At 48.9% G+C, this 20152-nt stretch overlaps 9 protein-coding genes across 9 annotated transcripts; 4 read left to right on the top strand and 5 right to left on the bottom strand.

The window, feature by feature from the left end:
* The first annotated feature begins 911 nt into the window (after positions 1-911).
* Positions 912-2956, top strand: K441DRAFT_128127 (putative integral membrane protein). Its single transcript, XM_067640058.1, has 6 exons — positions 912-1420; positions 1476-1495; positions 1557-1593; positions 1651-1718; positions 1772-2244; positions 2296-2956. Exons 1-6 carry the CDS (start codon positions 1222-1224, stop codon positions 2657-2659), a joined length of 1161 nt encoding a protein of 386 aa, XP_067503467.1. The 5' UTR covers positions 912-1221; the 3' UTR covers positions 2660-2956.
* Positions 2368-4914, bottom strand: K441DRAFT_637330 (aldehyde dehydrogenase). The gene is made up of 4 exons (XM_067646502.1): positions 4471-4914; positions 4316-4403; positions 3006-4250; positions 2368-2956 (listed from the first exon to the last, which is right to left on the bottom strand). Exons 1-4 carry the CDS (start codon positions 4498-4500, stop codon positions 2820-2822), a joined length of 1500 nt encoding a protein of 499 aa, XP_067503466.1. The 5' UTR covers positions 4501-4914; the 3' UTR covers positions 2368-2819.
* Positions 4915-5274: 360 nt separating this feature from the next.
* K441DRAFT_660766 (3-ketoacyl-reductase-like protein) lies at positions 5275-6570 on the top strand. Its single transcript, XM_067648765.1, has 3 exons — positions 5275-5494; positions 5561-6012; positions 6089-6570. The coding sequence occupies exons 1-3, from the start codon at positions 5449-5451 to the stop codon at positions 6353-6355; spliced, it is 765 nt and encodes a 254-aa protein (XP_067503465.1). The 5' UTR covers positions 5275-5448; the 3' UTR covers positions 6356-6570.
* A 938-nt stretch (positions 6571-7508) lies between these two features.
* K441DRAFT_660765 (mitochondrial 54S ribosomal protein bL17m) lies at positions 7509-8464 on the bottom strand. The gene is made up of 2 exons (XM_067648764.1): positions 8109-8464; positions 7509-8024 (listed from the first exon to the last, which is right to left on the bottom strand). The coding sequence occupies exons 1-2, from the start codon at positions 8322-8324 to the stop codon at positions 7626-7628; spliced, it is 615 nt and encodes a 204-aa protein (XP_067503464.1). The 5' UTR covers positions 8325-8464; the 3' UTR covers positions 7509-7625.
* Positions 8465-8622: 158 nt separating this feature from the next.
* Positions 8623-12054, top strand: K441DRAFT_612031 (uncharacterized protein). Its single transcript, XM_067645598.1, has 4 exons — positions 8623-8713; positions 8781-8938; positions 9010-9950; positions 10005-12054. Exons 1-4 carry the CDS (start codon positions 8695-8697, stop codon positions 11635-11637), a joined length of 2751 nt encoding a protein of 916 aa, XP_067503463.1. The 5' UTR covers positions 8623-8694; the 3' UTR covers positions 11638-12054.
* Positions 12055-13091: 1037 nt separating this feature from the next.
* K441DRAFT_128070 (uncharacterized protein) lies at positions 13092-13562 on the bottom strand. Its single transcript, XM_067640056.1, has 2 exons — positions 13440-13562; positions 13092-13391 (listed from the first exon to the last, which is right to left on the bottom strand). Exons 1-2 carry the CDS (start codon positions 13467-13469, stop codon positions 13143-13145), a joined length of 279 nt encoding a protein of 92 aa, XP_067503462.1. The 5' UTR covers positions 13470-13562; the 3' UTR covers positions 13092-13142.
* A 208-nt stretch (positions 13563-13770) lies between these two features.
* On the bottom strand, positions 13771-15785 carry K441DRAFT_637318 (NADP-specific glutamate dehydrogenase). Its single transcript, XM_067646501.1, has 4 exons — positions 15470-15785; positions 15089-15364; positions 14701-14987; positions 13771-14627 (listed from the first exon to the last, which is right to left on the bottom strand). Exons 1-4 carry the CDS (start codon positions 15504-15506, stop codon positions 13881-13883), a joined length of 1347 nt encoding a protein of 448 aa, XP_067503461.1. The 5' UTR covers positions 15507-15785; the 3' UTR covers positions 13771-13880.
* A 213-nt stretch (positions 15786-15998) lies between these two features.
* Positions 15999-17547, bottom strand: K441DRAFT_637314 (Aldo/keto reductase). The gene is made up of 5 exons (XM_067646500.1): positions 17270-17547; positions 17203-17216; positions 16817-17144; positions 16394-16757; positions 15999-16332 (listed from the first exon to the last, which is right to left on the bottom strand). Exons 1-5 carry the CDS (start codon positions 17342-17344, stop codon positions 16289-16291), a joined length of 825 nt encoding a protein of 274 aa, XP_067503460.1. The 5' UTR covers positions 17345-17547; the 3' UTR covers positions 15999-16288.
* A 965-nt stretch (positions 17548-18512) lies between these two features.
* K441DRAFT_660757 (uncharacterized protein) lies at positions 18513-19933 on the top strand. Its single transcript, XM_067648763.1, has 2 exons — positions 18513-18816; positions 18895-19933. Coding segments are annotated over exons 1-2 (750 nt in total). The 5' UTR covers positions 18513-18814; the 3' UTR covers positions 19643-19933.
* The last annotated feature ends 219 nt before the right edge of the window (positions 19934-20152 follow it).

Genomic DNA, 20152 nt, shown 5'->3' with positions numbered 1-20152 from the left:
TGGCAAGGTCAATCGGATTGGGAGAAGCAAATCACCTCCTAACATCAAAAGCTTCGCCAAAAACTCTAATTCCGCCGATCCCTGCTGAGGACAGTATAACAACCAAGAAAGCGAGGCGAACTGGCAGCCATCCCCCGCATATTGAAAAAAGACAAGCCGGAGCCGAGTAAACATGTTATAACGAGATGTGATAGCACATGAATTACGTAAACGTAAAAAATTGTTTCTTGCCTACTTTGGGCCCGTGAAGAGAGTTTAGGATAGCCCGCAACCTCCTGTAGGCTACATCGGCGATTCAAGCCCAGTGCCAATCCCGCGTCTAGATGTTGGCGCTGGGCGTACCCCGCTAGATACTTTACACATACCTTAGCAAGCACACCTGCAGTGGCTAGAGCGCGCGCACTGAAGTGAAGCGTTGCGCGACGTCGCGGTGAGACGCGACGGTTGCTTATCCTTTGCATAGATAGTTTACGTCCGTAAAACTGTGGTCCGTGCGCACCAATTAGATGGCTACATTCGTGGGCGATCAGGCGTTCTACTATACGGTGTTCTCAAGCTCAGCGCACGGGCTACATTCGCATGGACTCTATCTATGCAAAGGATAGCGCGCGCAACGCGAGGCCTGCGGAAGGCTTGAGGAGGGGATGGAGGGGGGCCGGCGACTCGGCCGCCAAGCCCGCTGCTCCCATTGGTAACATTCTACGCCCGTGTAGCTGTCAAAGTTTGACAGCGCAAACGCTCAGGTTGGAGGTGCTCCCCCTGCGGGTCAGCTTCCGGTTGCCACCGCTTCGAATGACTCTTTCCTAAACCCAATGACCCCGTTTGCGGCTAGAGTAGTGCCTGGGTTCGCTGCACGTTTAGCTGACGACGATCATGATTGTCAGTCACAGGATACCTTTCTGGAATCGCCTCTCCAATGTTAGGCGCAAGGTACCCTCCCTGGATGTAGCAGGTTGTGGAGGCGGGTATAGGTGGAACGGGAACGAGAGAAATCGTAAAGGGAGAGCTGGGTAGATCTGATAGGCAAATAAAGTTCGATATATATATATATATATCACGAGGTGAGGAACAGGACTGGGTTCATGTGGACGGGGACGTTTGTGGCATTCATATCTACCTCTAAAGACCGCTTCTGTTTTTGGTTCTGCCATTGTTGACCGGCATTCTGCGTGTTCAGGGTTGTGTATTATTCACATTGTCGTTATATCTTGTTAATTCACTATGATCCTTCCTACAAACGCCATCGAGGGTGCTCTTCCGCCTCCTCCGGGCATCATTCCGAACTTTGCCCATCCAGACAAGACAGTATGGACAGCAAGTGTTGTCACTCAGGCTCTGTGCTTAGTTATTGTCGGCGTGTTAATGGGATTAAGAATCTACGTGAGAACATCAGTAACGAACAATTTCGGGAAAGATGACTGTAGGTTCATACAGTTTCATATGGTTGGTTGAAAGATATTAACAATCGCCAATAGGGCTATGTATATTAGGCTGGGTACGAAAATGGCCTTCAGAATTCCACTCGACAGAATATTTTGACTAAAGGTGGATAACAGATCCTAGCCATTGGGTACTCCGTAACCGCTTTAATAAGTATAGTTTGATTCTGTGCAGCTGCCCATAGATTGCCAAACGCTAAGAATATTCAAGTGTGCCATTTCGGTGGTGGTATAAACCAGTGGGAAGTCCCCAAAAGCCAAATCGAGCCCTTCGGCAAAGTAAGCTACCTCACTACCAACAACGATCAGTCAAATTACTAATCCTATATAAGTCAGTATACGTTACGATGGTCCTGTATGGCCCTTGTGCGTTCTTCATTAAAACCTCAATCCTTATATTCCTCACCCGTGTCTTTGCGCCCTTCCGAAGAGCCGTAATAGGCATCTACATCTTTATCGGATTCATGCTTGCATATTACCTACCCGTTGTCATTATCAAGGCTATGATCTGCCGCCCTGTCAGATTATTCTGGGACCATGATGTTCCGGGCAAGTGCTTCAACCAGCGAGCACTCATCCTAGCCGATTCCGTCATTTCTGTCCTCTCAGATTTGATTATCTTTGCTGTCCCTCTTCCTTTGGCAAGCGACCTGAATATGCCACTCAAGAAGAAATTAAGAGTGGCGGCTATCTTCAGCGCAGGTGGCTTAGCCTGTGTTACAAGTATCATCCGTCTAGTTGATATTGTTCACAATGGAATGAGCCCAAACCAGACTCTGGTCTTCATGCGTGTTAACCTCTGGGGGTAGGCCAAGTGGTTTGTCCGGGTCTATGGCCTTTATTAACCGGTATACAGTATCGCTGAAGTCAACATCGGTCTCATCTGTGCTTGCTTGCCGGTGCTACCGGCATTCTACAAACATCATTTCGGAAACCAGTCTCAGAACACAAAGGGCTACGCAGGATATAACTCTACCGAAAGGAGTATCGAGATGATGGGGTCAAAGAGCAAGAAGAATAATGATCTGTCCAATACAAACAGTCTTGCTGATTACGGGTCAGAGGAGAACGTATTGATAACCGACAGGGCGCCGCATACTATACTTGAGAGGTCGGTTCATGGAAATTCAGAAGCTCAAACCAACACTCCAAGAAAAACGTCGGTGGATGACCAGCATACGATCATGAAGACGGTGGAAGTCCATCAAACCTTCCATTAGGCTGTCTATCGCGGGTTGGCGTGGTTGTAATGAGTCCTGCATTCTAGGCAAAGTAACGGTGATGATAGACCGATATAACATTCTCACGAGTCTCAAATTTTGTAATTTACCGATCTCCAGCCAAGATTGACTATTTATCCTTCGAGTCCTTAGAAGATCGCTATACTAATCCTTCCACCGAAAGGGTTCCGGTCTTAGTGATCATATATTCAGCAACAGCAACGTCTTTCCCAGACTCTTTGCCGTAACCCGATTCTTTAATTCCACCGAAAGGTGACTCTGCAGCTGAAGAATTACCTATTTGAAATGTTAGTACCAACAGCTGTCAAATCACAGCCTGACTAACCTGTGTTCAACCCAACCATTCCTGCCTCGAGGTTCTCGAAAAGCCTCCATGTCCGATCCACGTTTTTCGTGAAGCAATACGAAGCGAGACCCATGCTCGTATCATTCGCTGCTTTAACAGCTTCATCTTCCGTCTCGAATTTGATAAAAGTGCAGATTGGTGCAAAAATCTCCTCCTTCGCGATTTGCATCTCCGGAGTAATGCCAGTGATGACCGTCGGCTCGAAGAAGTATCCGTTGCTCTGCGAGACCTTGTTACCACCCATAAGAATATTAGCACCTTTCGCCTTTGCATCCTCGACAAGTGAGAGAGCTTTGTCGACACTCCGCGGGGTAGTTACGGGTCCCATGGTTGTCGCCTTTTCGGCTCCATGTCCTACAACCAATTTTTTGGTCTCCACATTCCATCTCTCAACGAACTTGTCGAAGATACTAGCTTGAACGTAAACACGGTTCGCCGTAACACATGCTTGGCCAGCGTGCCGCCATTTCAAAGCGAAAAGTTGACCCATTGCCTGATCAATGTTTGCATCGTCGAATATCAGGAATGGACAATTGCCTCCAAGCTCCAGCGTGACCTTCTTGAGACCATCCGAGCAAAGCCTGGCTACAAGTTTCCCTACTCTGGTCGAGCCGGTGAAAGTAACCTTTTTCACGAGAGGGTGCCGACAAAGTGCTTCGCTCAGCTCTGGGGTTTTGTCGAGATCGGTAGTGAGAACATTTAGTGTACCTTTCGGGAAACCTGCTTTATCTGCGAGGTAGGCAAGAGCTAGACAAGTGATCGGAGTCTCTGGCGATGGTTTAACAACCATGGTGCACCCTGCCGCAAGTGCGGCACCGGCCTTCCTCAAAACCATAGCAATTGGGAAATTCCAGGGAACTAGAGCGGCCGCTACGCCAAGGGGCTGCTTGATAGTAAATACTCGACGGTCCGGTGCGGCGGGAGTAAAAACTGTCCCTTGGATCCGTTCTGCTTCACCTGCAAACCACCAAGTAAACCCGGTTGAGTAGTCCAGTTCTCCATATGCCTCTGCGCGTGGTTTCCCAGTCTCGTAGACTAAAAGAGTTGCCAGGTCTTCGCGATGCTCGCGAATAAGAGAATCCCATTTGAACAGCATTTGCGCTCGAACCCGTGGACTTAGTTTCTTGTATCCTTGGAAGCATTCGTAGCAGCTTTTAACAGCATTGTTGACATCAGAAGCATCGTTTGTAGGGCATTCAGCCCATACATTCCCAGTTCCAGGATCTTCACAGCATCCATCAGTCTTGATTGAACATCGCCTTTCGCTCCGATGGGTACGGAAAACTAACCGACGACTTCAAATGACTTTCCTGAATTGGAATTTACCCATTCTCCATGAATAAAGGACTGCGTGTGGAAGATCTCTGGTTTATTGAGCTGAGAAAGGAGGGTTAATCAGCATGTGATTATGGAACACAGAAGTGAAAATGATGTACTATCTTACTTGGAACGGTAGCTCGTGCTTTGTAGTCATGGCGACTTAGGACGCTCAATAGCTACTTGATAATCTTACGGTCTTTTAGAGATTTATAGCGTGTTTGATTATAGAGTGAAGACTATCTTTGGGGTCAAGTCTCCCAGCCCAACGCAATTCGACAAAGCCCGAATGGTCAGACGAATGCTAGGTCAAACTTGCGATATGACTGCCTCGGCTAAGATGGCGATGATCTACTTACGTGCAGCTTGACCGTCCTCTATAAAAGCGTACTGCGAGTGCTGAAGAAATTCAATAATGCATAAAAAAGGCGCATCCGAAATCGGCATTTTTTAAGTTGCGCATCGCAGAGAGCAGCAGACATGCCAATCATTACATACCCCGCACATATCTTACGACAACCACGGTTACATTCAACGGTCTTTTGTGGTGCCAGGTGGAGGTCGGTTGTCAGGGGTTCTGATGCGGGGCGGCTTGCATCTCGTTGGAAGTGCGTGTTGACCGTGCGGATCAAACTGCGCGGAATTATACCTTTTCTGTATAGAATTATACCCAAAATAGGTATAAATACGTTAAAATGGTCGTGCTTAGTACTTAAAAGACATGAAATTATGCCGTTTAATCGCCAAGACCAAGATGTAAAGAGGCGGTGTGAATCGGCTTGAAAGTCGTTCCCAAACACTACGTCAAACCCCTCCATTCCCCCCTACCCCACATTTGTAACCAGCCCTTGATCCGCACAATTCTTGAGGTGCAGTTAATTGGCTGTTCCTTCATGGTGCTACTACCTTGTTCCACTGGCTAGGTAACCTAATGCCCGTCCTAGAGCTATCCGGATGTGCAGATCAAGCTCTCGTTGCCATGCCGCTGCACGAGAAAAGTTTACTTCTACCGATCGAGATATCATTAATACCCATTGGGGTAGAGAAGCTCGGTTTGCCCACACCTGCCCGCTGATGCACCCTTAAAAGCTACATAACCTCTATCATGGCATCAAGGGGACGACTGGAGGGCAAAGTTGCCATTGTTACAGGTCTGTATATCTCTACCTAATTCCTATTTCTCCACCGCAGCTTGCTGAAGTTACTCACTCTCTTAGGCGCTGGCTCTGGCTTTGGAGCGGCAATAGCGAAGCGATTTGCCAAGGAAGGCGCCAAAGTCCTCGTCTGCGATATCAATGCAGATGGCGGCCAAAAGACAGTCTCCGAAATATCATCACATATGTCCTTCCATAAAATGGACGTGACCAAAGCATCAGATTGGAAAGAGACAATAGACGCAGCGGTCAAGCAATTCGGGAAGGTTGATATTCTGGTCAACAATGCCGGCACGACGTATAAGAACAAGCCTACTATCGACGTCACAGAAGATGAATTCCAGCGCGTATTCGACGTTAATGTTAAAGGTATATACCTGGGCTGCAATGCCTTTATACCTCAAGCCATCGACCGGAAAGAGGGTGGAGTCATCATCAACATCGCTTCTGTTGGAGCTACAAGGCCGAGACCAGGACTCGTGTGGTATAATGCATCAAAGGGTGCGATATGGAATGTATGGTGCCTTAGTGTCTTCTCGAGGGTTTTCCCGATGCATTATATGTTCCTGCAAGACTAACACAAGTATAAAGGCCACGAAAGGTCTCGCAGCTGAGTACGGCCCTCACCAAATCCGTGTGAACAGCATCTGCCCCCTCGTTACTGCTACCGGCCTTTTCTCGTCCTTCACCGGCGTGGAGGACACACCCGAGAACCGACAGAAGTTCACCTTTAACGTGCCAATGGGCCGCATCGGCGAGGTTGAGGATGTTGCCTCTGCATGTCTATTCATGGCGAGCGATGAGGCTGGATTTATTACTGGCATAAATTTAGAGGTTGATGGAGGGCGGTGTATCTAGGACACAAGTAATCATATCATCTTGCATTCGAATATATCAATGTTGCCATACTCTGAAGCATTATCTCCTAAAGCTAACTAAGCCGACAGCGTCTTGCATTGTCAACAGATGCTTCGGTCTTTATACATGACGGGTCATTGTGATGGAATATTTAAAATATTTCAAAAGTCTATTAGAAGCGTCTTTACTCATATTTCCACCTCATAGCTCTACTAGTGAAACAAACAGAGTTCGCATTGGATGTCTTTGAAGACGTGTAACATCGTAACGCCCACTCCTATCCCGCAAGAACCCTCTGATATTTGCTTCGACATATTTCGTAAATGTGCTGAATGAGTGTACAATGACCTTCACAATACTCTTCACTTCTCTTGAAATCTCCTAGAACCAGAGGCTCTCTTACTCATCTCACACACAATCCAACAAAGACCTTTTTCCTTTGCCATGTTGCGGCTTCCCGAAGGCACGAAACACTTGTCTTGGGTACTAATATCTAGGACTGTACGATTTTCGGCCTTACCCCTGATTGCCATCAATAGCCAACTGGCCATCGCGCGGACCTTATCCGAATATGCAGGGACGTCTTTCAAGTCTTTCAAAAGACCGGCTCTCCCGTATAAACTCAAGAGTAGTTCTGTTATAATAGCAATTTCGTCTTTCGTAAAGTTTCTTTGGTAATGAGAATACTGCTGAAGCGTTTTCTACGAACCAACGACATACCCGTTCTTTTCACGTGATTTCTAAATTGTATTAGTGTATTCTTAAGCACAACAAAATATGTGAACAAGCCGAGCCCCTAGATAGATCAATCAACAGAAAAACGCTTGGTACCACACTGTGGATGTACGCCTACCCCCCCTTACCAACAGAATGTTTTATGTATTAGCGCGGTTCATACTTTTGTCTAAAAGTTGGTCATGTATCTTATAAATTCTTACACCTATCAAGCAATTTTAGAGCCTATAGCGGGTGCTCTACTAATCTAGATTGTGGTCCTACCGCGAGTCAGAGAGTACGTCTAATTAAAATTGAGTTAATGTAACTTCCCACTTACAAAGACATTGTAGCTACAAACAGCTTTAGTAAATTATAAGTTACTTCACTTCAATACTTTCCATAAAACAGTAGATAAAGTACAGAGGGAAAAGCTTCTATTCCCATCTATCATAGCGAGTATCCCGCATTCAAGCGCTTTCGTGGTCAAAATGCCCTGCCATCTATATAGTACACGGACAAGTAATACATACAGAAGAAACCTTAAAATCATAAACTACCATACTTCCTGTCGGTATGGATCCTTCTTAGGGTACACATTCTTCTTGGTGGGCTGGGGGGCTCCATGCTCTTCCTCCTTTTCCATCAAATCCTCCATCTTTGATACTAGTTCCTCTAGCTCCTCTTTGCCTCCCGGCCTGTATCTTGTGACCTTCTCAATATTCGCCGCTGTGACCTCGTTGACTTTACGGCCTTCATCCCTAAAGCGTGCTAATGTACGCGCTGTCATGGCGAATCGCATATCCTTTGGCCCATCAACTAGCTCCAGTATTGCGGAAGGCGCCTGATCTTCTTTTAGAGGTTCAATTCGGAGCACCCGAGTATAGCCTCCTGGTCGGTCGGCATAGCGCTCTCGTATTGGTCCAAAAAGCTTAGGGATGAGTTCGAGTGGTTTCTGCAACATCAAAGCAAAGCGATCAGCGTTCGCCATTAATTATACATATTATTCATCACCTCTAGAACAGCATAGATCCCGTACATAAAATATCTGGTGTGCTCTCCTGCGCGAGGCCTCCGTGTTCCGTTTTCCCAATGTGACGAGCTTCTCTGCCAGCCGTTGCGCTTCTTTCGCCTTGTGCCATGTCGTGGATATTGATTCCTTTTCGAAAAGAGATGTGACGAGATTTCGGAGGAGCGCTTGTCGATGTGAAGATTTGCGGCTTAGATGGCGGTATTTGACGGCTCCGCCAGCCATGATGGAATCTTAGAAAATAACGGGAGGGAATAAATTGGCAAAGCTAAGAATCCTTTCGAATAAGTAATTAGAGTCCTCGGATATAGCTCAATGGACTCAATGCAGCATATAAGTCACTTATTCGTGCTCCTGGCCATCTCATTCATGAAAAAGCTTGGATCAATTCTCGCCGTTGGAAAATCAAGCCCTCCTAAGCCGAATCATGTGACAGAACATTAAAAGCAGGCACTTTATCTAAGTCACGGAGAAACGCGTAAAGTGACCCGGCGCGCGTTTCCTGTCAATAAAACTGCAACCCCTCTGTTTTACACCACAAACACACCTATACCACCACCCACTTGTCTTCTAATATACTCCGAACTCTTTCATCATGTATGTTTTTAAGCGAGGTAAGTAAAGCAATCGTGCCTTTCTTTTATTATCCAGAGACGCAAGACTGACGGGTAAACTCTTTAGATGGCCGCAAAGAGAGGGTTCAGTTCGACAAGATCACTGCCCGCGTCTCCAGGCTATGCTATGGCTTGGATCCTGAGCATATCGATGCTGCCGCAATTACCCAGAAGGTCATCTCTGGTGTGTATCAAGGCGTGACGACCGTGGAGTTAGATAACTTGGTAAATTTGTCTTCGGGATTCTTAACGCGTTTGATCGTTCAAATTAATGCTAACAACCACGCTAATCATAGGCCGCTGAGACAGCAGCATATATGACTGTTACACATCCTGACTATGCAATCCTCGCAGCTCGCATTGCTGTCTCCAACCTTCACAAGCAGACAAAGAAGCAATTCTCGGCTGTGATATCCGACCTACACCACTACATCAATCCCAAGAACAAGAAGCACTCGCCTATGATTTCGAAGGAAACATACGATATTGTCATGAAACATGCGGAAGATTTGAACTCCGCCATTGTTTACGACCGAGACTTCAACTACCAGTTCTTTGGATTTAAGACACTCGAACGATCATATCTCCTCCGAATTAATGGCAAGACTGCCGAGCGCCCACAGCACATGCTCATGCGTGTTGCTGTTGGCATCCATGGCGAAGATATTGAGAAAGCACTAGAGACATATAATTATATGTCCAACAAATACTTTACTCATGCCTCGCCCACACTTTTCAACGCTGGCACTCCCTCTCCACAGATGTCATCATGCTTCCTCATCGACATGAAGGAAGACAGCATCGAGGGCATTTATGACACACTGAAAACGTGTGCCATGATCTCCAAAACCGCTGGCGGTATTGGTTTGAATGTCCACCGTATTCGTGCTACTGGCTCATATATTGGTGGAACGAATGGCACATCGAACGGCCTCATACCAATGCTACGAGTCTATAACAACACTGCTCGCTATGTCGACCAGGGTGGAAATAAGCGGCCTGGTGCCTTTGCCATGTACCTCGAGCCATGGCATGCCGATGTCTTCGGCTTTCTTGACCTCCGAAAGAATCACGGCAAAGAGGAAGTTCGTGCCCGAGACCTGTTCTATGCCTTGTGGATTCCAGATCTCTTCATGAAACGAGTCGAGCAAAATGGTGACTGGACACTCTTCTGTCCTAACGAAGCTCCTGGCTTGGCAGACGTCTATGGTGATGAGTTTGAGGAATTGTATCACAGGTAAAAGCTCCTAATTTTATTTGATAACTTGCAAAATCTAACCGATGTGATTAGATACGAACAAGAGGGCCGGGGTCGTGAGACAGTTCGCGCTCAGAAGCTTTGGTACGCCATTCTCGAGGCTCAGACCGAGACTGGCAACCCATACATGCTCTACAAAGATGCCTGCAACCGGAAGAGCAACCAGAAGAACCTGGGAACTATTCGCAGTTCCAATCTTTGCACCGAAATCATCGAATATACCGCACCTGATGAAGTGGCTGTGTGCAATCTCGCTTCTCTTGCCCTCCCGTCCTTCGTGAACTACAATCGTGGAGAATACGATTTCGCCAAACTACACGAAGTGACCCAAATCGTGACTCGTAATCTTAATAAGATCATCGAAGTCAACCACTACCCTGTTGAAGAAGCTCGCCGCAGCAACTTCCGTCACCGGCCCGTTGGCCTCGGTGTCCAAGGTCTGGCCGATGCCTTCCTTGCTCTTCGACTTCCCTTCGATTCTCCAGAGGCTAAGAAGCTTAACATTCAAATCTTCGAGACCATCTACCACGCTGCGCTTACCGCATCCTGCGAGCTTGCCAAAGAACTTGGTACTTATGCTACCTATGAAGGCTCTCCTGTTTCTCAAGGCATCCTCCAATATGACATGTGGAATGTCACCCCCACCGACCTTTGGGATTGGGATTCACTCAAGGCATCAATCGCCCAATATGGTGTCCGCAACTCCCTCCTCGTTGCGCCCATGCCCACTGCTTCCACCTCACAGATTCTGGGCAATAACGAATGCTTCGAGCCTTACACCTCAAACATCTACTCTCGCCGTGTGCTAGCCGGTGAATTTCAAGTTGTGAACCCGTGGCTTCTCAAAGACCTTGTTGACATGGGTCTTTGGTCCGACAACATGAAGAACCGCATCATAGCTGACGGCGGTTCTATCCAGCGAATTCCAAACATTCCTGACGAAATCAAAGCTCTCTACAAGACAGTTTGGGAAATTTCCCAGCGCACCATTATTCAAATGGCTGCCGACCGTGGTGCTTTCATCGATCAATCTCAATCCCTTAACATTCACATGAAGGAGCCCACCATGGGCAAGATCACCAGCATGCACTTCGCTGGATGGAAGTTGGGCCTGAAGACTGGCATGTACTACCTACGGACCATGGCTGCGTCTGCCCCTATCCAGTTCACTGTCGATCAGGAAGCGCTTAAGGTCGCCGACACAAACGTCGCACGCTCCCTTGGAACAGGAAAGAAGCGGAGTATGCCAACTGGCAGCTACTCCAGCTCACCTTCTCCCTCCGCTGTTCCGCGACCAATGTATATGGCTAAGACGCCTAATGGTGCCGGAGCAAGCAACCCTACACCACATGACATACCTACTCCTTCGAATACACCTCCCCCTACAGGTGATGCAAAGCGGCTATCAACCGGTACGCCGAAGAAAGAGGCAAGTGCCATCGCGGCGAAGCCTTTCAAGGCAGACGTAGAGGAGGGTGAAAGTCCGAAGCTACTAAGTACTGATCCAGAGAGCAAACCTGTACTTGAGGAACTTCCTGAGGCTGCAATCAGGCAAGAAGAGGACAAAGAAGAAGAGAGCGGGGCCCGAGAGGAGGATATCTATGCAGACAAAGTTCTCCAGTGCTCGATTGAGAATAAGGAGGCTTGTGTTATGTGCAGTGGATAGTATCTTTCACTTTAGGAAGGTGGAGCGCAGGGTGAGATAGGATATGCGTCCTACCTAGATGCTAGACGGGTGAGCGGGCAACTGCTTTCTCCTTGTCTGTGTTGGTTTTATGTATTACGAGCGTGTTTTGTTTGGCTTGGAGGATGGTACCAACGGCATAATAATGGTCATTTTTACTTTCTTAGTTTTATCACAGCCATAATAGATCAGTCTTGTTTTTGTAGGGATGAAGTAGTTGCAGCCATTCTGTCGATTCAGGTTGGATTTAGCCTATTACCCTATCCTTGTTCCTATTCCAGTTGTACTACTACCCCCGTTTCAGTTACATACCCCCCCCTTTCCTATTTCCGACACGTTCCTCATGTATAAATAGTTTCTTTTGATTGTAGTTTGAATAGACAGAGTCTTCCTCATCTTTACCTACAATCGGTGCACAGACTACCGATCGACACCTTCCCATTAGCATAATGGGTTAATACAAAATCCACCTCCTATAAACAGAATCCGGGCTTGATAGCTTTATGTAGTGTCGACCGGAAACACCGGGTCAGGAACGAACTCGTGTGTAGATTGATCTATGAAGAAAAAGAGACTATATACAAGAGGTGGGTGAGTCATAGATGCCCCTGATCTAACCCTAACACAGTGGTGATCAACATAACTCTCAAAGATTAGGGCCTACCATCGAATTTAATCAGGCTTGAACGAAATCTACTTTGTTCCTTGATTGCAGATTACTACATTTTTGGTCCTACGATGGCCCTTCAGTATCTTATCTTGTTTGAGTCTCAATAGTCCCCTTCCGTTCTGTTTCCTGTGTACTTCGTCTTTCAGTCCCGGGCCGTCCCAGCCCAATCCCGCTACTACAAGCCACCACACCTCTTGCGTGCCATCTTATGAATGATACCTTGACGTATACCTTAAAATCTCTGGACACTGCTTACCTGCGGAAATCCCACCCTATCTAGGTCGATCCTCGAAAACTGCCGAATCACTGCCACACTGGTTCTGTAGTCCGGCCACCCTAGGGCCATCAAGCTCATCGCATTCACACTAGATATACGATTGAAGGCAGGGGTTGGGTCCAATACGGCTTGCCGAAAGTTATGTGCCAGCTGAGACAGAATACACCAATAAGCCGAAATTGATACACTATAGTCACTCGATAATCATCACCAATCCATGAGGATCATGCGGGTGTAGTATTAGGCATTGTGAGGTGAACAAAGTCGCTCTTTATGTGCGAGAAGTTGGAGATTGTAGGTAGAACAACGCGTAGCATTTCTCTGCTTCTGGGAGGGATCATAGCCAACCGACATCGGCGAGTTTTCTACGCCGTTTGGCCTTACAAGCTCCAATTTCCTCCATGGCGAGATTTAGGCTACACCGTGCGGCCCAATTGAGAGACTCATTGTGTATGGGACATTGTAGAAGCGTGGTAGCGAATGCCCGGTTTCCGGTTGCTTCCATCGAAAACCGTAGCCTTTGCTGGGGAATATCACCCACTAGGTGGAAATTGTCTGTGGGTGCGCAAGTTCCTCAATTGGCCCACAAACACTTGTATGGATATTCTCCTTTCGCCATGATATGTTTGGCGGTGTTAGTAGCAGAAACGTAAAACTACTCCAATTGTTAGTGTATATATAGATGCAGATGAGATTTGGCCTACAGGAAGTGTCACGATTCAGAAACAAATCGCTACTTAAGGCTTGCCATGCTGCCGAGCTTGTGCGCGTCCTCGCCGCAAGAATAAACTCCACAAATTGAGCACAAGTTTGAGACTTGGTTTATTGTGTACTTACTCCGGAGGAAGTCAAGCGTGGGTCACCCATGGAACAACGTATACTTTTCGGAAGCAGTGATCCTTCAAGCAACTTATCAAAAAGAATCAGCAGAACACACAGGGAGACGAAGTGGGAAGAGAGGAGGAGGAGTCAGGGTTGAGAATAAGTTCGGTGACGTCAAGCGGAAAATCGCGCAGGGGTTCACATAGCCGAGGAACACTTGACCAACCAGAGATAGGCTTTGAATATCATCTCTAAAAGCCTTGGAGGTGGGGAATCACAAGGAAAACTCTTAGATCATGGTATTGATAATGTAATAGTCCGTGACGTTCGTAACTAAGTATAGAGTATCTACAATACATTCGACCTTAATCCCACCAAACCAAAACTTAAAATCGGTATCTCAAGATTCCAACCCTTTGAATCATTTAATCATGGCTCTTCTAATTTACAAAGCATTCACCACCAATCGCCCTGGTCAAACATAGCGGCAGCAACCTTCTTGAAGCCCGCAACGTTGGCACCAGCAACGAGAGACGGGAATTCGCCCTCAGCAGGGGTGATGTACTCCTTCGCAGTCTCAAGGCAGTTCTCGAAGCAGGCCTTCATGATACCCTTGAGCTTCTCGTCAACCTCCTCGGACGTCCACTTTAGACGCTGAGAATTCTGTGCCATTTCGAGACCGGAGACGGCAACACCACCAGCGTTGGCGGCTTTGCCGGGCCCGTACCAGATGGACTCGCCCTTCTTCTCCTTCCGGTGTGCTTCGAATGTGTTAATGGCTTCTTGCGTGCAGCCCATGTTGCTACCCTCGGCAATGAACTTGGCACCGGATTCAATGAGGGCCTGGGCCTCGTCGCCGGAGACCTCATTCTGGGTTGCGCAGGGAAGAGCGACGTCGACCCCGCCGACCTCCTTCCACGGCCGGGCACCGTCGACATACCTGAAGTCTGTCTTGAGGTCGGTGAGCGACTTGCGGGCAACCTTGAGCCTGGCGATGTTCTCGACAATCTCGGGGGTGAAGCCAGCCTCGTCAGTGGCGATGAGAGCGCCCTTGCTGTCAGAGAGTGAGACGACAATGCCACCAAGCTCGATGACCTTTAGGGCAGCATATTGGGCAACGTTGCCGGAGCCAGAAATGGCGACCCTTTTGCCCTTGAAGGATTCCTTGCCGCCGGAAGCATATTGGATCATGTGCTCGACATACTACAATCAATATTAATTCTGACACTTTGATGTTCGTGGTTGCCTTTTTTTTTAGCGCATATGTAGCACTTACGTAGATAAGGCCGTAGCCGGTGGCCTCGGGCCTAATCAAGCTACCACCCCAGGTTCCACCCTTGCCGGTCAGGACCCCTTCCCACTTATTTTTCTCCGCACGATAGGTACCGAATAGCCAGCCGATCTCACGGCCCGAGACGCCAATGTCACCGGCGGGAACATCGGTATCCGCGCCAATGTGCTTGTTTAGCTCGCGCATGAAAGCGACACAGAACTTCCGGATCTCGTTATCAGACTTGCCCTTGGGGTCGAAGTCGGCACCACCCTTACCACCGCCCATGTTGACTAAATAACGTTAGTTCCTTTGTTTCGACTGTTTTCGGATACTCTCCGGAAATGATGTTCTCCTAGGATTAAGTGGGGCAAGGAGACGATCGAGAACTCACGTCCAGTGAGAGCATTCTTGAAAATTTGCTCGAAGCCTAAGAACTTCAGGATAGAGAGATTGACAGACGGGTGGAACCGGAGACCGCCCTTGTACGGGCCGAGAGCTGAGTTGAATTGTACGCGGTATCCACGGTTCACGCAGCATTCACCCTTGTCGTTCTCCCAAGTGACGCGAAACTGTATGACTCGCTCTGGAATTGAGGCAACCTGGAGAGCCTTTTTGTACTCAGGTTTCTTCTCGAAGAGGGTTGAGTGCTCCAAGGTGGAGACAAGCTCTGTGGAACTTCTATCAGCTCCAAAGTCCCAATTCTAACTTGATAACATTGATACTGAGGAGTATAGCTAGTGCTGACATCGGATAGAGAGAAGGGAAAGCTTACCTCTGTAGGCCTGCTCGAACTCTGGTTCAGATGCCATTGCAAAAGGGTATTATGGAATTACTTGGTTGAAGACGGGTTGGAAGCGTGTAGGAGAGCTACTGGAGGGTATCTGAGGACTGAAAAGAGGGGGAGAGTAGAGAGAAATAAATACTGGAGCTCGTCGCTGGCGGGGTCGAGTACTCTCATACTGCTCTGAGAGAAAAGCAAAGCTAGGCACGCGGGTATACTTTGTTCAAGGGCCAGATTGTCGCGCTGTGTTGCAGGATTAGACGGGCAAGTTGGGAAGCCAGGCAGGCCATTGGCCGCCCAAGGTCGAGCCGATGCTCCAAATTCACTGTGATGCAAACCATGGTGTAGCTCCAAGAGAGATAAGACGCACCTCCAATCATGATGGCTGATTGGTTATCACGTGATGCGGCGTGGGCTTTCGGCAGAGCTGCTTGGGGGAACGAATTTTCAATTGCTCGGCGTCATCGGCCACCACCGCGTCGTTTAACTTACGTACAGTAGGGCCACTGTACAAGGCTGTGCGGGATGGTGGGACGTGCGTATGCAGCCTGCATGGTCGCAACGTGAAAGCGAGCCCACACTCCAAAACGCGCGACTTCTGGCCGCGAAGAAATTTTCTTCATCCCAACTTGGGTTAAAGCAGTTCGCAAACCCCTCCCGAGGTCACCAGCCCTGCCCGACTGCCAAGCCCACCTGCAGCCACGCCCGCTCACCCCACAAACTTCTGACAATTTGCTTCCCACCACCCCCACGGTTCCTGTAATTCCCTCTGACACACTGCCCATCACGGGCAGTCCGTCGGATCCCAGTCTACAAATTTTCGTCAGAAGAGATGAAAGCTTTTACCCGCCTGTCTTTACATCCTATACTCAATTCCACTGCCATTATCGTCGTCTGGGCGGGGGAGCTGCTTACCGGTGACTAGGTATTCGTCCAAGCCGTCCATCGTCTTCATGTCGCCCTCTTCGATTTGAAAGCCATCCACGTTCCCATTCTCCACAATCCTCTCCTTCCTCACGCTCTTCGGCAGCGGGACGTATCCATGCTGCAGACTCCAACGAATCAATAGCTGCCCTGGCGTGCAGGAATACTTCTTGGAGAGTGAGGCAATCGTGGGGTGTTTCATGCGAAGTGCTCGCACGAGAGGAGCATAGGCTTCAATGGCAATGCCATGTTCCTGACAGAAGTTTACAATGTCAGTGCGGGTGTTAAAGGGATGGACTTCTATTTGGTTAACGGCAGGCATAATGTGAGGCTGGGAGGCAATAAGCTCTTGGAGCTAGTAATCATCAGCCAGCCACATATGGCAAATATACAGAGGACTCCTTAAAGCCTTACGTGTTTGACTCCGTAGTTACTAACACCACCAATCTTAATTTCGCCGTCGTGGATCGCGTCCTCGACGGCACGCCAGCTCTCCAGCCTCGCGCGTTTGCCACCATAGGGGGAATGCAGGAGGAACAAATCAATGTATCCCAAGCCACACGTCTTGATGGATTGCTTGATAGACTTCCGAGCAGCATCGTACGATGAATTTGAAGCTAACTTAGAAGTGAAGTGGATATCTTCACGAGCCAGACCCGCGCTGTTCGCCTCACTAGACAGGAACGCCAAAATGGCCTGTCCAGACTCTCTCTCGTTGTGATACATTTGTGCAGAATCAATTCTACTCGTGGAATCGTTAATCGTACTGTAAGAGCTTGCATAACCGTGCGCCCACGTACCCTCGATACCCGGCCTGCGGCTGTGAGATACGTTCTAGCCGTAAGTAGAGATAAAGAACATGCGTACTTCCAAAGCCCAGCGCACCGCTTGGGATGTCTCATGACCCTGAGTTAGGTACACGCCGAGGTGTATCTGCGGCATTGAGAGGCCATTGGCCAACTAGGTGCAGTCAATGGGGGTTGCATCTCGGTGTAACTTGCAGAGACGGGACCTGCCTTGATCCAGGAAGCCAACGAGGAGGGCTGTTGGGCCATCGTTACAGTCGGAGTCCAGAGATCTCAATATCGGGCGACGGTGGCTATGCAACGGAGCAGAATTAGAGATTAGGTTGTGGCAGGTCCGTGGCAGGTCCGTGGCAGGCCCCGCAGTAGCGAGCTACGGAGTCCACCGTGAGAGATCCAAGAAGATACGATATGCTCGGATAGTCGACCTATGACGTATGTGCCATGTGTTCATCGCTTGGACGCCGGCAGAATCTCCGGCTACGACACTGCGACCCAGCGATCCAGCGATCCAGTTGCACGGTTAGAAGGCAAAATGTCTTGCAGGCGTGTAAGCCTAATAGGCCTAAAACACGCGTCGCAGAGTGTTAATGGCTGAGCAGCACTTTAGCACTTGATCGTCTTAGCTGAACTATTGAAAGTAGGGGCGTTTCAGACAGCTGTGGCTGGGGTGACGTAGAGGACTCCGCATGGATTCCGTATCCAAAGTCGTCCACAGCGCCGACGAAATAATTGATGCATCTGCGAGGGGCTTCATGCATGCGCAGCATGTACCCTTTGGCCCGTTTGCCGACGCTTCATTCGACCGATAATCGGCGAACAGTCGTGTTGGATTGGATCTTAAAAGCAACGAATGGTCGTCTCCGACAGGGCCAGACCTTTTTCTTGTCGGCGCCTCCGGCCGCCTCAACGCCCCCCTCGGTATCAAGCGAAGCACGCTTCGATCAGGCCCTGGCCCTGGATCTGGGGTAAAATGCAGGTGTCATCATCGACTGAGCAAAGAATTTGCCGTAGAGGGTTACAGGGCAGCTGAAGCATCCAGCCCTGAACGCGGAGGTGAAGGTATAGCCTGGGTGGGGTTGAAATCGTACCATTCAACCCGCTTTTGATGTGCATTCGCAAGCCCTCAGCCGGGCAAAAAATTATGTTGAAAAATGGTCTTTCTGCAGGTGCAACCACTCGCGCAAGTTACAGAGGTGCAAAGCCACACTTCCCTAGCGGGATGCCCGTTGATTCAGGCCTTTGCTCGCTGCCATTGGCTGCCACACCCAAATACTCCCTGTAGCGATCCAATCCAGGGAGGTGGTGCCGACTCTCGGGCAGCGTAATTCTCGGCATGGATGGTTTTGAAATACACACAGGGCTCAACATGACTTCAATAAAAGGCCCAAGGAGGCGCCCGAAGCCATCGCTTGGCTGGTTAAAGCATGTGGCTCAGGAATAACCAGGCTAGGAATATAAACATCCTTATACCTCCCTCAGCGCTTGCCTTCAGCCTAACGCTTTTCGCTTTCGTTATTGTTCACTCTTCGATATAATCTTTGTTTTGTTCCACCTAGCTTCCTGACCCGTTACGACTTCTTGACTGTGTCATTCTCTTGCCGACGCTATGTGAGTGACCGCCAGAGGCACAGGTATACGACGTTCAGAGTGTCGCGTGCAGGCTAACAGTCGAATTCTGTGCAGTAGGCCGCATGTCATGTCCTTCTTTGCAGGCTTTCCAAACGGTTATCCATCCTACCCAGCCAGAGGCGGCCCATTCGCGGGTCCAAGTACCACGCCCGAAGGATCTTCTGCCGGTATGACGGGCGATCCTCAATTCGACATTTTCGAGTGGCATCCGGCCTACCAAAGCTGTCAGCGCTACTTCCTCGACCATGCACAGCATGACGGTAGCGTGCAGGCTGTAGCCGCCCTCATCAACATAACCCTTCCTTTCCAATGGACGGAGAATCCCATTGCCAGCTCGTCCAGACACTCCCCTCACTCGACGGGACCCGCGTCATACAATCTCCCATGGCCAAGACATGGACCTGTGCCGTCATCACAGCGCCAAGGCGCTCCAACATGGGTCTCTCTGGTGCCCTACATTCGGCGCCTAATCGTAACAGGCTTTGACAGAGACGGTGTACTTCACGGCTTCTTCGGGGATGATTGGAGGAAGGGCATTGGGCCAGTCCAAGAATGCGAGCGGCGCAACTACCTCTTCGCAGCAAAGAGTGTTGGATGGGCAAAAGTCAAGTTCCAATACGACATGTCTCCGCATGAATCCGTACCTTTTCTACGTCCTCTGCAAAATGTTCAACTAGCAGAAATAGAGGGCGCAGAGAAGACTTGGAGCCAGTGGCTGGCAATGGAGGATTGGATGGTGGGCCCACGGGCACCAGAGATGGACGAGTCTGCGCAGGATAGTGCTGGACGCAACCCTGAGGCTTGAAATTTGTTGTGCTTGGAGTATGGCGTCGGATCAGACTTGCTCGCCAGACGAGTGAGCACGGGATTGAACAGCATGGCGTTGGAAAGCAAGCAATTCTTCTGGGAAGCGGATTTCACTCGTTTTGAAGTCTAGGGTGGCTAGACCACCACTGCCAGCTAATACACGCGGAATGAATCCTTATCCCTTGACACGGCAGCGTCCAACGAGAAGATGGTCTGTGCGCAAACACGGTTTTTGAGACTACGCGTATATCTACATAGAATTCAATCATTAATTATACCACCACGATGCCTTCCAATCGTACTAGAACCGATGCAGACCTCGTTCAGAAGACTTAGTATAACGTTCCTCCCAATCTAATCGCAAAAAAACCCTGCCCTAAGCCCTTATATCTGTCGCCGAATACCGTAAGGATTGGAAGAGACCTAGGCGTGCTCCGAGGACTCTATTTGGCCGCAGCGTATGCAAAATACCGTTCCGCAATAAGAACGAGTGTTGGCTACCTCATAT

This window comes from Cenococcum geophilum (assembly GCF_001692895.1).
Source record: "Cenococcum geophilum 1.58 unplaced genomic scaffold K441scaffold_24, whole genome shotgun sequence".
Lineage (NCBI taxonomy): Eukaryota > Fungi > Ascomycota > Dothideomycetes > Gloniales > Gloniaceae > Cenococcum > Cenococcum geophilum.
The sequence above is the reverse complement of the archived record's forward strand: the minus strand, read 5'-3'. Positions and strand labels throughout refer to the sequence as shown.

Excerpts from the sequence above, each read along its gene's own strand:
- K441DRAFT_128127 (XM_067640058.1), top strand. The coding sequence starts at position 1,222 with ATGATCCTTCCTACAAACGCCATCGAGGGTGCTCTTCCGCCTCCTCCG. Across the intron at positions 1,594-1,650 it reads CTCCGTAACCGCTTTAATAA|TGTGCCATTTCGGTGGTGGT; the intron begins GTATAGTTTGAT and ends AGAATATTCAAG. Across the intron at positions 1,719-1,771 it reads AAATCGAGCCCTTCGGCAAA|TCAGTATACGTTACGATGGT; the intron begins GTAAGCTACCTC and ends ATCCTATATAAG.
- K441DRAFT_637330 (XM_067646502.1), bottom strand. The coding sequence starts at position 4,500 with ATGACTACAAAGCACGAGCTACCGTTCCAA. Across the intron at positions 4,404-4,470 it reads AGCACGAGCTACCGTTCCAA|CTCAATAAACCAGAGATCTT; the intron begins GTAAGATAGTAC and ends CTCCTTTCTCAG. Across the intron at positions 2,957-3,005 it reads AATGGTTGGGTTGAACACAG|GTAATTCTTCAGCTGCAGAG; the intron begins GTTAGTCAGGCT and ends CATTTCAAATAG.
- K441DRAFT_660766 (XM_067648765.1), top strand. The coding sequence starts at position 5,449 with ATGGCATCAAGGGGACGACTGGAGGGCAAAGTTGCCATTGTTACAG. Across the intron at positions 5,495-5,560 it reads CAAAGTTGCCATTGTTACAG|GCGCTGGCTCTGGCTTTGGA; the intron begins GTCTGTATATCT and ends TCACTCTCTTAG. Across the intron at positions 6,013-6,088 it reads CAAAGGGTGCGATATGGAAT|GCCACGAAAGGTCTCGCAGC; the intron begins GTATGGTGCCTT and ends ACAAGTATAAAG.
- K441DRAFT_660765 (XM_067648764.1), bottom strand. The coding sequence starts at position 8,324 with ATGGCTGGCGGAGCCGTCAAATACCGCCATCTAAGCCGCAAATCTTCA. Across the intron at positions 8,025-8,108 it reads GAGCACACCAGATATTTTAT|AAACCACTCGAACTCATCCC; the intron begins GTACGGGATCTA and ends TTGATGTTGCAG.
- K441DRAFT_612031 (XM_067645598.1), top strand. Across the intron at positions 8,939-9,009 it reads CCGTGGAGTTAGATAACTTG|GCCGCTGAGACAGCAGCATA; the intron begins GTAAATTTGTCT and ends CGCTAATCATAG. Across the intron at positions 9,951-10,004 it reads TTTGAGGAATTGTATCACAG|ATACGAACAAGAGGGCCGGG; the intron begins GTAAAAGCTCCT and ends CGATGTGATTAG.
- K441DRAFT_128070 (XM_067640056.1), bottom strand. The coding sequence starts at position 13,469 with ATGGGTGACCCACGCTTGACTTCCTCCGGA. Across the intron at positions 13,392-13,439 it reads CACGCTTGACTTCCTCCGGA|TTTATTCTTGCGGCGAGGAC; the intron begins GTAAGTACACAA and ends CAATTTGTGGAG.
- K441DRAFT_637318 (XM_067646501.1), bottom strand. The coding sequence starts at position 15,506 with ATGGCATCTGAACCAGAGTTCGAGCAGGCCTACAGAG. Across the intron at positions 15,365-15,469 it reads GTTCGAGCAGGCCTACAGAG|AGCTTGTCTCCACCTTGGAG; the intron begins GTAAGCTTTCCC and ends GAAGTTCCACAG. Across the intron at positions 14,988-15,088 it reads CAAGAATGCTCTCACTGGAC|TCAACATGGGCGGTGGTAAG; the intron begins GTGAGTTCTCGA and ends AACGTTATTTAG.
- K441DRAFT_637314 (XM_067646500.1), bottom strand. The coding sequence starts at position 17,344 with ATGCCGCAGATACACCTCGGCGTGTACCTAACTCAGGGTCATGAGACA. Across the intron at positions 16,758-16,816 it reads GTAACTACGGAGTCAAACAC|CTCCAAGAGCTTATTGCCTC; the intron begins GTAAGGCTTTAA and ends GATGATTACTAG. Across the intron at positions 16,333-16,393 it reads GGACGAATACCTAGTCACCG|ACAGGCGGGTAAAAGCTTTC; the intron begins GTAAGCAGCTCC and ends TAGGATGTAAAG.